Raw genomic sequence first — 12442 nt, forward strand, 5'->3', positions numbered from 1 at the left:
ATATTGTAGTTGCGATCCGAAATGTCTGAAACAGATGCTTTATAATTTATTACCGCAATACATCAAATTAATCTTCAAGCAATGATTTATTAGTGACATTTCTGATGACTTAAAACGTAGACCTAAATATTATATTATTATTAATCTAATGTTGATTTGAGTGATTTAATAATTAAGAACGATCCTATGTAATTATCTATGAATATTTCTTGTTATTAAAAAATATAATTTCTCGTTATATTCCAACATTATGATAGTCCTGAATTTATTTCCATGTAACCAATGAAGTAATTAATCACGTATTCACGTCGAAACGAATTCAATGGTCAATGTTTTGTTAGCGGTATTTTCGCTCAAAGATCTTAGTTTTTTTGTAACCCCTCATTGTATCCTCTGAAATAGGATTCCATTTTCAAGATGACAATTTCAAAACATAAATTTTCCTTGTTTATAGTTTAAGCTTTAACAGCCAATAAGTGCATGGGAAATTGTCCAATCAAATCCGCGGAAATAACACTTTCGTTTCAATTACTGTTTGCCGTTGAATTTGTAATTCTACGGAACGCTGTTTGTTTCATTGAATAGAAACTGAAACAGTTGAACTTTCGTGCCTCAACTATAAAGCACTTTTTTATGCTTTTCTTTATTTACTTTGAACTTGATAATTCATGAGATGATTTGATAGAATTCACACAAGTACGATAAGTGATGTAAAATGAAATTCGATATAGATTTTGATAGAGGTATTTTATTTACGCATTTTTATTTGTGTTATAATATGGAATATGCACACAAAATCATAAAAAATGATACATCTGTGCAACATGTAGATTAGATACTGACGTACAACTTTTCAGTCTAATTTATGAATGTACGTGGAGTTAATTCGGAATGCGTTCTCAAATTATATTTATACTATGCTGAGGTTACGCCAAATAGTTTTAAAATTTTTTTCTATCCAGATTTTTTTAACGTTAATTTTATAGTTCATGTGTATAGTTGCTAGGAGTTCTTAAGCAAAAGTATTTAGTTTTTAAAAAAGGATTTTTTAAAAACTAAATTAAACACTTTTCTGAAATTGCCAATTCAGTATGATTTAAAAATAAACTTAAACTCCCAATTAATCCAGCTTCTTATCGTTTCAATTATTAAAAGATACTGTACTGTAGACGTAACAAACTGTCACGTCTTTTCTTCTTTCTATAATGTAATCAATAAGAAACTGTTACTGTCTCTTAGATATGTGCAGTATAAATAAATGACTTCATTTAATTAACACCACGCACCCGGTTATGGGATTCGAGTGCGCTCAGATTTTATTCCATTAGCCGTTTCAAAGCGGGATTATTGTATTACGTCACAGTGCATCAGGACACGTGTAGACAGTAACTAAATTATTTGCTTCCACTTCGTTATAAATGAATCAATTTTCCGACAGAAGGGCTCCATTTCAATAAACCACCCGAAAGCTATGTTGAAAATTTACTTATTGATATAAATTTAACATAAAATTATAGAGAATTTTACAATGAAATGATTTTTTTTTGAGGGGCTCAACTTTCTCAATTGTTAAGTAATTGGAAAAAATATTGTCATAATATTGATAGAAATTTACATATTTTAATAAAATAACAGCCTGTTTTATGAAACTACTGCTCCATCTTGCTCTTTAAAAAATTAAATAAATACATATATAAATTATTAAATGATACATTCATTATAAATACTAAACTCAATTGATGAAATTAAAGCATGTAAATTGTTTATAGATACCATTGCGAATTTTTAACGTATGGCATAGTCTAGATACAGACAAATAGAAAGAAGCTTTTTTTAACATCCCTAGTACAGAATTTTACTTATTTCCCTATCTTGTTTATTTATTTTGGTCCCAGTTTTGGTCGCTTAAAAATGTGGAATACGCCTATGGTATAATATGCATATATATGCATTTCAATGTTCAGCATGCGTTCTTTGCTTTCAGAGGGGGTGAAGGTCAAAATGTGTACGTAGTTACTTGCTGTCGGATCTAATGCATTTTTATTAAATTGGAGAAATTATACATATTTACATAGTTCATTCGTTTTGAAAATAAACGTCTATTTTTTTTTCTCCTGCCACCTACAAACCTACCTACCTACCTACTTAAATCTACCTATCTACTAAAAGGTACATACTCAAACTGCAAAATTTGTAATTTCTACGATTTTAAAGAACATGAATACGATCAGAAACTTCAAAATTGTCGGTCGTTTAATAATATTCTATGTCGTACTAGGTGCTTCAAATGTGCCTTTAATTGCCTCATGACAATTGTTTTCTTGCTTCTATTATTTTGTAGTAGGCAATACTCAGATAGATAGCGAAAAATATATTTTTGAAAATTATTTAAAAATTATGTTTTATTACCTTCAACCCTGATCTTCAAGTCGGGTTACACGGTGAGGTTGTAACAAAATTGCCCTCTTGAACCACCCTGGGTATGTCATAGTTTACTTGACTGGTTGAACCTAATACCTACATATTTTGTGTAACGAAGGAACAACGAACAAATTATATCTAATGTACTCATAATTAACGAAAATCTCTTCTCTATATACATAGACTTCTCGTCGTCATAATGTTAGTTACCAATATGATATTTCGTCAGTACACCTACTAGAATTATAAAAAATTAATTTACTCAAGTTGAACGTTTTTGAAATGGTATTTATCGCTACAAGGACACTTTTTGCAAACATCAATGCATTTTATTTCTTTTACTACCGTATCGCTATTCTTTCTAGGATAGGTTTTCCAGATGTCTACAGACACTTTAGGGACTAAATCACATCGTTAAAAAATTGTCTCTTGCGTAAATCACGGCCCATGCGACGCATCCAAAGTTAAGTGGCATTATTTTACTAATTCTTTCAATGCGGAATTACTTCTAGTATTGCGTGTCAGTCCGGACGGTTGGCCGACTTAACTTTGTCTCGCATCGCAGATGTTATATTGTTTATTCGTGTCTGCGGTGTTGTATAAAAACGAATTCTTAAAGTATGCGGATTTATCCTGCCAATGATACAGAGATTTTTCTGACAGCTTAAGTCGATTCGACATCTAAAAATGTGGTAAATCTCTCGGGACGCAGATAAAACTGTAGGCAAAGCGAAGGCATTTGTGTGGCTCTTTTCTTTTTATTGTCCTGAAAAAGTATTTTCTCAAAACCCATTACTATACGTAACAAATAGATTATTTTTAACAAGTCTCTTTAAAGCGTCCCTGCTGTTAAATTTTTTTATTTTAATTTTAAAATATGATGAAATAAAGTAAAGTACATTGGTTAGATATCGCTTATAAGATGTTATTATTTCATTTGTATTTACGTAATAACAATTTAAAGGTAAGTTTATATTCATGGGACTTTATAAAACAGCAACAGTGGAATAAGTCGTTGGTTTCTTATTGTATAATTGTTGGTTTCTTATATAAAGTTTTTTGAAGTAAGTTTGTACTATCAATATTTTAAGGGACTGCTATTCAAGAAAATCATCATTGAAAATATTATTTTTGAAGTCTTCGTTGACTAAAATTAGTTTTCGCACGTGCTCGTTTGTCAAAAGTTGAAATGTTGTCGTCACCCGTCGAGACGTTGATTTCTCATTAAGTGTCCAACAAAAACTGATGAGAATTCTTGGCAAATATTTGATACATTGGCAACGGTTCTTGAAATATATTGCAAAAATATAAATAATCTCCGTTCAAAACAGCTTATTTATAAAGGCGCGTCCTCGATACAAACTTTCGGCTGCGTATTGAGCGTCTTCAAATTAGCTAATAAATAATGAATGTAGTTCCAGGTGCAAAATTAACCATTGTGACATTATGAGAAACTGCTGATATGAGCTTTAGGACAGTGTGACATATTTGAAACTCTGCCACTAGTTATTCTGGGCAATGGGTGCGCGTAAACAGCGCCGCATGCGCCATAGAATATTACAATAATATCTTCAATATTCATAAAATCTTACGATGTATTAAACTTATCCAGTACAAGAATAGACTTAACGCCTATTTATAAAAACGATTCTCTTAAATATGTTCACTCTTTATGCATTCTCACTAAAAGAATTATTCTTGGATTCCATTCGAACATTTTACTTAAATCTGTTTTGTTCTATTTTTAACGGTATTGTTCACTTATTTTTTGATGACCATTGCCATTTAATATATTTTGTGAATATTCACTTCTGTTTTTTTTTAGTACTATATTTAAAATGATATACGTGCATATTTATTTGATACATATTATCAATCAACCAAATCTAGTATTAAGCTTAAAAAATTTGTTTAGAGCTTGAATACTTTTAGAAATAAAACAAATATACCTAAATACTAACCTTTCAATGCTTACAATATTACCTCAATGTTCAATTTTCGTGGGAAACCACCGTCTTAACATGCATAAAATTGCGTTTGTAAATTCCTAAAGAGTAAAATCATCAGGACAGAGAGTAATCGGTGACAATTTTTTTATAATTTTGCGGAATATTTTCTTAAGAATACGTGTCATCACTTTTGTGAAGCTAGAGCGGGCGGTTTACGCGCCAAGACTCACGCGCAGTTCCATTCCCGCACTGTTCAATACAACGTCGATCGAAAGTTTAATTTGTGAAAAGTATGATCAAAGGACGCTTCCATGTGAAAATAAGTGTAAAAATTCAGATTACGTTTGCATTGCAAATATACTGGCAGTGTGTTATGTGATTATAATTCGGTTAAATGGGTTTAATATAAAAATGGTTAGGTTTGTGTGCGTATATTATATTTGAATAACATTGACCTTGTTTTGTAAGTTTCTATTCATTCATCAAAATAAATTAAAAAGGCAAGTTTCTGATAACAATCAACTCTTTCATTGCAGAATTTTACTAAAGTTTTAATGTACATAGTTCGGAATAATAAATAAGTATTCAATACATGAGAATTTTATAGAACGCAAAAATGTTATTGGAATACTAGATTTTTTTTAAACCACTTACATACAATAGTAAAAGTTCTAAGTGCCTTTCCTGCTAGTTGCGAATGAATGAATTTGTTTTCTAGTATAGGGGCTTCTTGAGTTTTCTTTTATTTATATTGTACCTACATGAAATAATAACATAGATTAGTACCTATAGACTATAAATTTAATGCTAATAAATCTAACATGAAGGTTATTCTATAATATATAGGTATATTGTTATAAATAATCCGATGTAGATTTATGAACTTGCAGAATATGGGCAATTTAAAATACTCACATTAATGAATCTGATACATATAGGTACAAAGACGTTATACTGAATCGTTATGTACATTCAAAATGATGAGAAAACTGTGAAAAAGTCGGAAATTTTGGAAATGAAAGCCTTGTTTTCTGAAGCAAAACTTGAAATACGGGAAAACAAAGCATTACATTTTGAAGACGCAGGTTACCTCATAATTTGCGATGGATAAAAACTTTCTGCTTCTCGGTTTCTGATTTACAAGTAATGAAATAAGTTTTATGTACAATAATGAATTATTGTCTTATTAAGAAATTATTAGTAAAGACAAACAAACAACGAGATAAAATTTAAGCAGAGTTGAAACAAAGTATTTACTAATATATACTTACTAATGGTTTTTTCCCTATTATAAACAGAAACGATTTTTAACATTTAAAAGAAACAATATGAATGCTTCAGACAGGGTCGCCCACATAATCGCAGTAATAATTCCACGAATAACAAAACATATTTTAATCTCAGCACAAAAGTATTTCTTTTGTAGCTTATTGAGCCAAACAATGCCAAAAACACACATAATTTCATTTTATTAATTATATTCGTTGTATCAGGAATTGTTTAATGTTGCGGTTGTCTATAAAGGGAATAAGTTTTCGGTTCGCTGTAGGGCTTAATTAGAATATTATATTATATGAAAAGATATAAAATCATAATATTTACCGTTTGGAGGTTGCGATGTACATCAATATTTAACATCTAAAATGGATCTTTCATTTTTAGTTTTATAGCATTGATATGTTCTATAAATGATAAATTTTTGAAGAATAGAAAAAAATGATTACGAGGCGGGATTTCAATCCGTCTTATTGCTACGGTTTCTCATATTAAATTGAATATATAGTAGCGCCGACAACTATTTGCTGTGAAATAATCTTAATAGATAGGTTAAAAATTCAGTATAATAAACGCACATTCACCTAATTATTTCGTTTTCGATGTAGTGACTTTAATAGATAATAATGTGACACTTAAGAACAGCGACATCTAAAGTTTTCGTGGGAAATTGACACGGACAGGATTTTGAAACATGTTGCCTATAGCTGAATTGGAAGAGGGCGCTAGTAGGCTCCTTTCAGCGAACGCAAATCGTCATAGGAAAACGCGAGATCGCCTAGTTACAGCTGAAGTCCGCGCCGTTCGCCGTAGGCGCGGTTGGACCGTAGTCGGTTCGGAAACTAGGTAAGTAAACGTTCATGCCAGTTTCTACGAGGTGGCGCTAAAATAATTCACAAAATATACTCAGATAAACACATAAATACATTTTAAACAACTTTTTTTTTGTTAAAGGTGCTCCAGGCTTCTATGAATAAGCAATGTGTTACATAAATTTTTATTAACATCGAACTATAATATGAATTAATATTTTTATAGATATGCAATAACACTAATTTATATACATACAGCACAACTTATGACAAAACAATTGGTAAATGTTTAATAAAATAGCAAAGAAATTACTGCATAGCACAATATAATTACGGTATAGCTTATAGAAAAAAGGCATATATCAATGCAATAAAATAGGTGAGTAATTTGTAAAACCTTTGCACGGTAGTCCCAACAGGTAAAACGTTGATTCTAATTGGCAATCACTTCTGCTTTTCAGTGCAGATACTTGAAATCTCATTGAATAACAATTTCGTTCAAATCAATGTTTTCATAATATCTTATCTTATTTGCTTTTGGACTTTATTTTATAATAATTTTAATTATACGAGTTCTTTGGAATCATTATTAAAATATACATATATGTGAAATTGAAGTCACTTTAGAAGTGCACCTGTGGACTCTTCTCCGAGAAACTGTTTTCCGAATCGATGATAAATAATGGTAAAACATAACATAATACTATACTAGGTAAAACTATGTTATGACAATGTAAAAGTACATCAAGAAGAAGTCTAATTGAATAGATTAATGTTTGTAAATTATACATTTTTGTTATGGATTGAATGAAATACTACTCGTACAATGGATGGACTGATTTCTCCGAGCCACGTTCTCTTTTAATGTTCGAAAAATCCGCTCTGGGCTAAATGTTAAATCAAATTTTGAAGCTATTTGTTTTTTCAGTTGGATTAAGGAATTGTATTTGGTTTGTAACGTTTATCGTAAAAATAATTTTATATATATATCACTCTTGTTAACTGAGAATTATGATTTCTTGTGATTATAGTGGCGTTCGCAATTCATTGTGCTTATTAATATTTTGATTGATTTCTTTTTACTCACAATTTATTAACAGGTACTACTCTCTAAAATATTCAAATGTAAAAGCTTCTGAGCCAAGCGACCCTGACCCCTTGTTCGCAATCCTTTTAGGAGATAATTTAACACAAATAGTATACATATATCTTTAATTCTTTATTTTATTAAGATGCGCTTAGAAAAGATTATATGTTTAGAAGCAAATAAGTTAATGATAACTCACTTAACCTGAAATAATGATTAGTTAGTAGAAAGTCCCATCTAAAATGCAAGTCAGTGCTGAATAATAATTTAACGTTTATTATTCGGAGCGTTTTTGGGAATTTTACGTACCTTCTACATAATTGAGTTCTTTGTAGATTGAGGTTTTTAAACAACTCTATTTCATTAAGTTCTCATTTAGATTATTTTTTGTTATACACGTAAATAGAAGTCCACCGTTTATTTTTTCCACTCAAATATTTTCCTCAAGAAATAATCGATAAATCGGATAACAATCATACAAAATATTCACTTAAATTATTTTCATAGCTTGAATTATGATTAAAAGTAGATAAAGTACTTGATACCAGTTAAGAACTACGGCTGTGAAGAATATATAATTCATGAACACGATAAAAATATGATCAAATGTTCTCATATTTGAAAATTAAAGAAAATGTACAACATTTTTACTTCCTTTGTAATATTCCTATTTACCGCGTTATAAGAATAATAGAGAAAGTCAATAAGAAAATAATAGAGTGAAGTCTTAATACTGAATGAAATTAACATAATGAAAATTCATTGTGCGGCCTAACAGAATTTTCAGCAAACAATCTTGAATTTCATTACAATGTTTTCCAACACTGATGTCACAATATCAACATGACATAATTTAGTTTAAGCTTACAGTCATAAAATTAACGTAGTTCTAAATCTTCAGGATTATCGTTGAGAATTTGAGATATTCTATTTATATCTGGGTCCTTTACACAATATGGCTGATGAAGCGTCACGTTGACCTTTCAGACAATACGAGTGATTTATGTTTATTAGATATACGGGGATCGACTCATCGTTGTAATCCAACGCTTTCTTGCGGATCAGTAAGAGAATACAATGAATTGTTATTATTGTTCACCATATCGTGTTTGTTATAACGGATTTAAAGATGAAATTAAAAAAGAAATCTCTTACCTTATTTTAATCTTTTTTTTATTATATCTGAATACCTTGATTTGATCAGATATTTTTCATTTTGCGAGTAAAGCTTAGAAGAGAATGAAAAAGTTGTTGTTGTAAAATCATCTGTCTTTTAAATATAATTTAACGACAAAAGATAGCCTTACATCTTTATAAAAAGCATCAACAATTTTTCTTACACACAATGCATTAATATAAAAAATGTAATTATGGACACAAAGCCCATCAAATTAATGAAAGATAAAGTACATTCCAGACTCACTTAAAGTTTCAGGTTCCAAACCGAATTAACATTTACAATAAAAAACAAATCTATAAATACTAATTATAATTATACATAGTTTAAAATTGATTTAAACTGACTACAGAATACGAAATTATATAATATCAATATTTTATCTAATTGCTTTTTCGTAAAGATCAAAACAATATGTTGGGAAATACAAATTTCGTTGCGCAAACAGTAAATAAAAAACGCGACATTCAATCAGTTTAAATTGAGTCGTCTTGTCGCTTTTGGCGTCCTTAGAGTACCATTATTATTATTTGCATGATTGTAGAGAGGTAGGTACTTATTATGAATATTAGTTTTATTGTTGTTTTATTTTTTGGATTTATTTTCCTTAAGGTTTTAAGTACGTTTATATGTTAATAAACAACACATTTTTTCACTTACCATATACACGGGTGAGTGCTAGCAATCTGTTCAATAATTATTCCCCAAAGAAAACGCATTGGGACCACCGAGAATTGTGACCTAAATACCTCAAGTTAACGTATTTTAATCCAGAGCATTTGTCTCCATCACCTTACACATTTAGTCATGTAGGCACAAAAATATATTCAGTGTATGTTCGGATTTTAGTAATATGTAAAGAGGAAGACTTAAAGACGCATTAGTCATATGTAAGTGGAATTCGTGATGCGCCGCACATACGTAGGTATGTGCCGTGTTCAGGTGTCACTCGTCCCAGCCACTTTGGCATGCTGCCCGCACGGATATAGCCAGGAATATCGCTCGTATCACATATTTTTAGGAAGCCGTATTGTGGGTTTGGACAAAGCGACAAGTGAAGTGTATTTTATGAATTTTGTGCGAAAAATTCAATTGTAGTTTCTACTAGGTGGATGGTATATCCGTTTTCAGGCTTTGTTGAGTAATACACATCACAAGCGTTATGAGTTTATGATCTGAATAGGTATTTTTTATTTTATTTATCACAAAGTACATCAGTGCAATAATTTGTTTAAGACTATTCTTCTGTATACATATATCATTATATTTTGTTGACATAAAAGTGCCTTATTTATCCCAACAACAATATTTCCCAGATTAGAGCCTATGGCACTTTATAGATCCTATAACACTTTATCGATAGAACCAAACTAGAAGGAAAGTTCATAAAAAACGGTATTCGATACTTTGGGAATCACGATTTTTCATCATTTTGAACAAGAATATAGTACGGGTTGAACAATGATCGTGTCCGATCTGAAATTACATTTCTTTCATGATAGAGCGGGCAATCGAGTCGGTGGTATGCCTTATGGTAAGCGATTACTATCGCCTGTGAACATTTGCAAAGGCAGAAAAAAGGCTGGCGTTGCCAGCGTTAAATTTGCTGTCTGCTTTTACGAAATGACGATATAGAGAATAAAGAATTGACGATAGGAATAAAAGAATGGACTGAGAAGTAACTTTCCGCTCCCAGCTTCGCCCGCTTTCTCTTTACATTATCGCGTAACATCTGCTCATATTTCCATTCCTTCTCGCATCGAATTTTGTTTCCTTTATAAAGTTGGGTCCTTTCGCATGTTTTCGCTCTGTTCCAAATTTCATGAAAATCTGTTCTCTAGCTTAAGCGTGAAAGCATGTTATTTATATGAACGATTTAGCACACATATACATTGCACATTATAGCATAGTATTACGTATATGTTTTACATATTTGACCCTTGTTATCTTTAATCGTTAAGCACTTCCTAGGTCAATGCAGTAGGTTGAAAAAAGGCAGCACTAATGCAGGTAACGAGATAAATTATATTTTGTAAAACAGCACTTAGGACGATTTAAACAAATCTTCTCGTAGCGAATGAAGCTTACAAAAAACATTTACTTTCTTTTGAAACTGATTGAATTTTATTCCGTACCGTTAAAACTCAAATTAAGTCTTGTACCTATTGATCTAAGATTTGCATCTAAAGTAATTGATCACTGAACTAATTTTTATGAAACTGAGGTAGATTGTGTCTTGAAAATTGACAAAGGATAGTTTTAATTGCGGAAATCCCACGGGAATCGGAACGCTGTGGGGAAATCCCGAGACTGTCCTTTTCTTATGCAGGTGAAATCGCAGGCGAAGAGCTACTAAATAATCACAAGAATAATATATTTGCCGCAAAGATATTATCAATCAATAAAATAACTTGATTCTGTTTAAATAAATTGCACTATCCAAGAGATTGATTAAAAAGTAATGATTAATTATAAAATTATGAATGAAGCGGGGAGTCCTAAAGCACCTTCCATTTTCCGTGTAATTCTTGTTCATTTTATATACCCACTTCGAATACTTCGAATGAAAACAAAAACCAAAAGCAAGATAATTATTTCTACACATCATTTTAACCTCGTTAACTTACTCTGACATAATAAATAACGTGACCTATTTCTCCCAAGGAAATTCAAATTGAAGCGAGCTTTTGTAGTAACGTCACAGCATTAGCGATAAGATGTGTACGAATGAGCTTGTTAAATAAATTTGTGGTAATCTTTTTGATTTGTTAAATGAAAATTATAGTCCATTCAGAAAGAGTATCTTCTATGCTTGCTATGGCCGTTTTTTCATAAAAAAATTCTAAGATACTCACGGCTAATTAACCGTTCAAATATAAAAAAGCAAGGTCAAAATCAGTTCAACCATCCATACACACAGACATATTCAAACTTATTACATTGTTTTTGCATCGGGGGTTTAAAAACGTATTAATTTAGATAAAAAACGTAAATTACTTTGAATTTTATCAAGTATTCTCATTGAAACCCAGCCTTATAGGTAACCACATAAAAATTCCAAACACAGTGATAGTCCGATATCCCGTTTCGTGATAGCCATTAAAGTAGAAAATGTTTGTAATAGAGTAAGTTTAATGATCGAATTGAAGTAGGGAATTAATCGGTTCCTCTTTACTTGGGGTTGCCCGTACTAAGTATTTAGTAGATATAATCTATTTTTCTCGTTAAATAATGAGAATTAGCTTTCGTTTATGTTTTTGTTATAAGAATTTCAGTCTTTTTCTTACAAATTCGCGAGTTTTGGTAAAGCAATTACCCATCATTATCGCCGTTTCTCATTGTACATTTTCTTCAAAGGCATTAGATATAGTACAAAAGGTTGTTGCAATTTTGTTTTTATTCACGAAACATATTATATACAATACTTTTTATAACTTAACATAACTATACCTTAACTTGTTTTGAATAATGCAGAACTGGAATACGATGACGCTTTAAAACAATCATTCCATTCGTATTAATTTTAACTTTATGTACTGTTCATTGCTGTTTGATAGAAATCTCTTTACTAATATGTTAAAAAATTAGAACTTCGTTTGGATTGTTATTAAATAACGGTGGTACACTGATTAAAAAAGAAAATTTAATAACGCCACCAGGTAATATAAATTTTAGTCAGTATTACGAGTCTGTAGCAAGGAATCATTTGGAAAATAGATTC

General features: G+C 30.6%; 1 protein-coding gene across 11 annotated transcripts in view; it reads left to right on the forward strand.

The window, feature by feature from the left end:
- Nucleotides 1-12442, forward strand: part of LOC119831464 (cAMP-specific 3',5'-cyclic phosphodiesterase) — a 187308-nt gene that overhangs the window by 76835 nt on the left and 98031 nt on the right. Inside the window, exons 1-2 of one of the 11 annotated variants that reach the window (XM_038354820.1) lie at nt 4592-4660; nt 6254-6491. The exons of 6 other annotated variants lie outside the window; for them this stretch is intronic. In XM_038354820.1, coding sequence (XP_038210748.1) covers nt 6340-6491 — 152 coding nt within the window. In that variant the 5' untranslated portion in view covers nt 4592-4660; nt 6254-6339. Of the gene's footprint in view, nt 1-4591; nt 4834-6253; nt 6492-12442 lie in introns of those variants that run through there. 4 more of the 11 variants (XM_038354816.1, XM_038354819.1, XM_038354818.1 and 1 more) reach the window with 4 other exon arrangements.

This window comes from Zerene cesonia, chromosome 13 (genome assembly GCF_012273895.1).
Source record: "Zerene cesonia ecotype Mississippi chromosome 13, Zerene_cesonia_1.1, whole genome shotgun sequence".
NCBI classification, from domain to species: Eukaryota; Metazoa; Arthropoda; class Insecta; order Lepidoptera; family Pieridae; genus Zerene; species Zerene cesonia.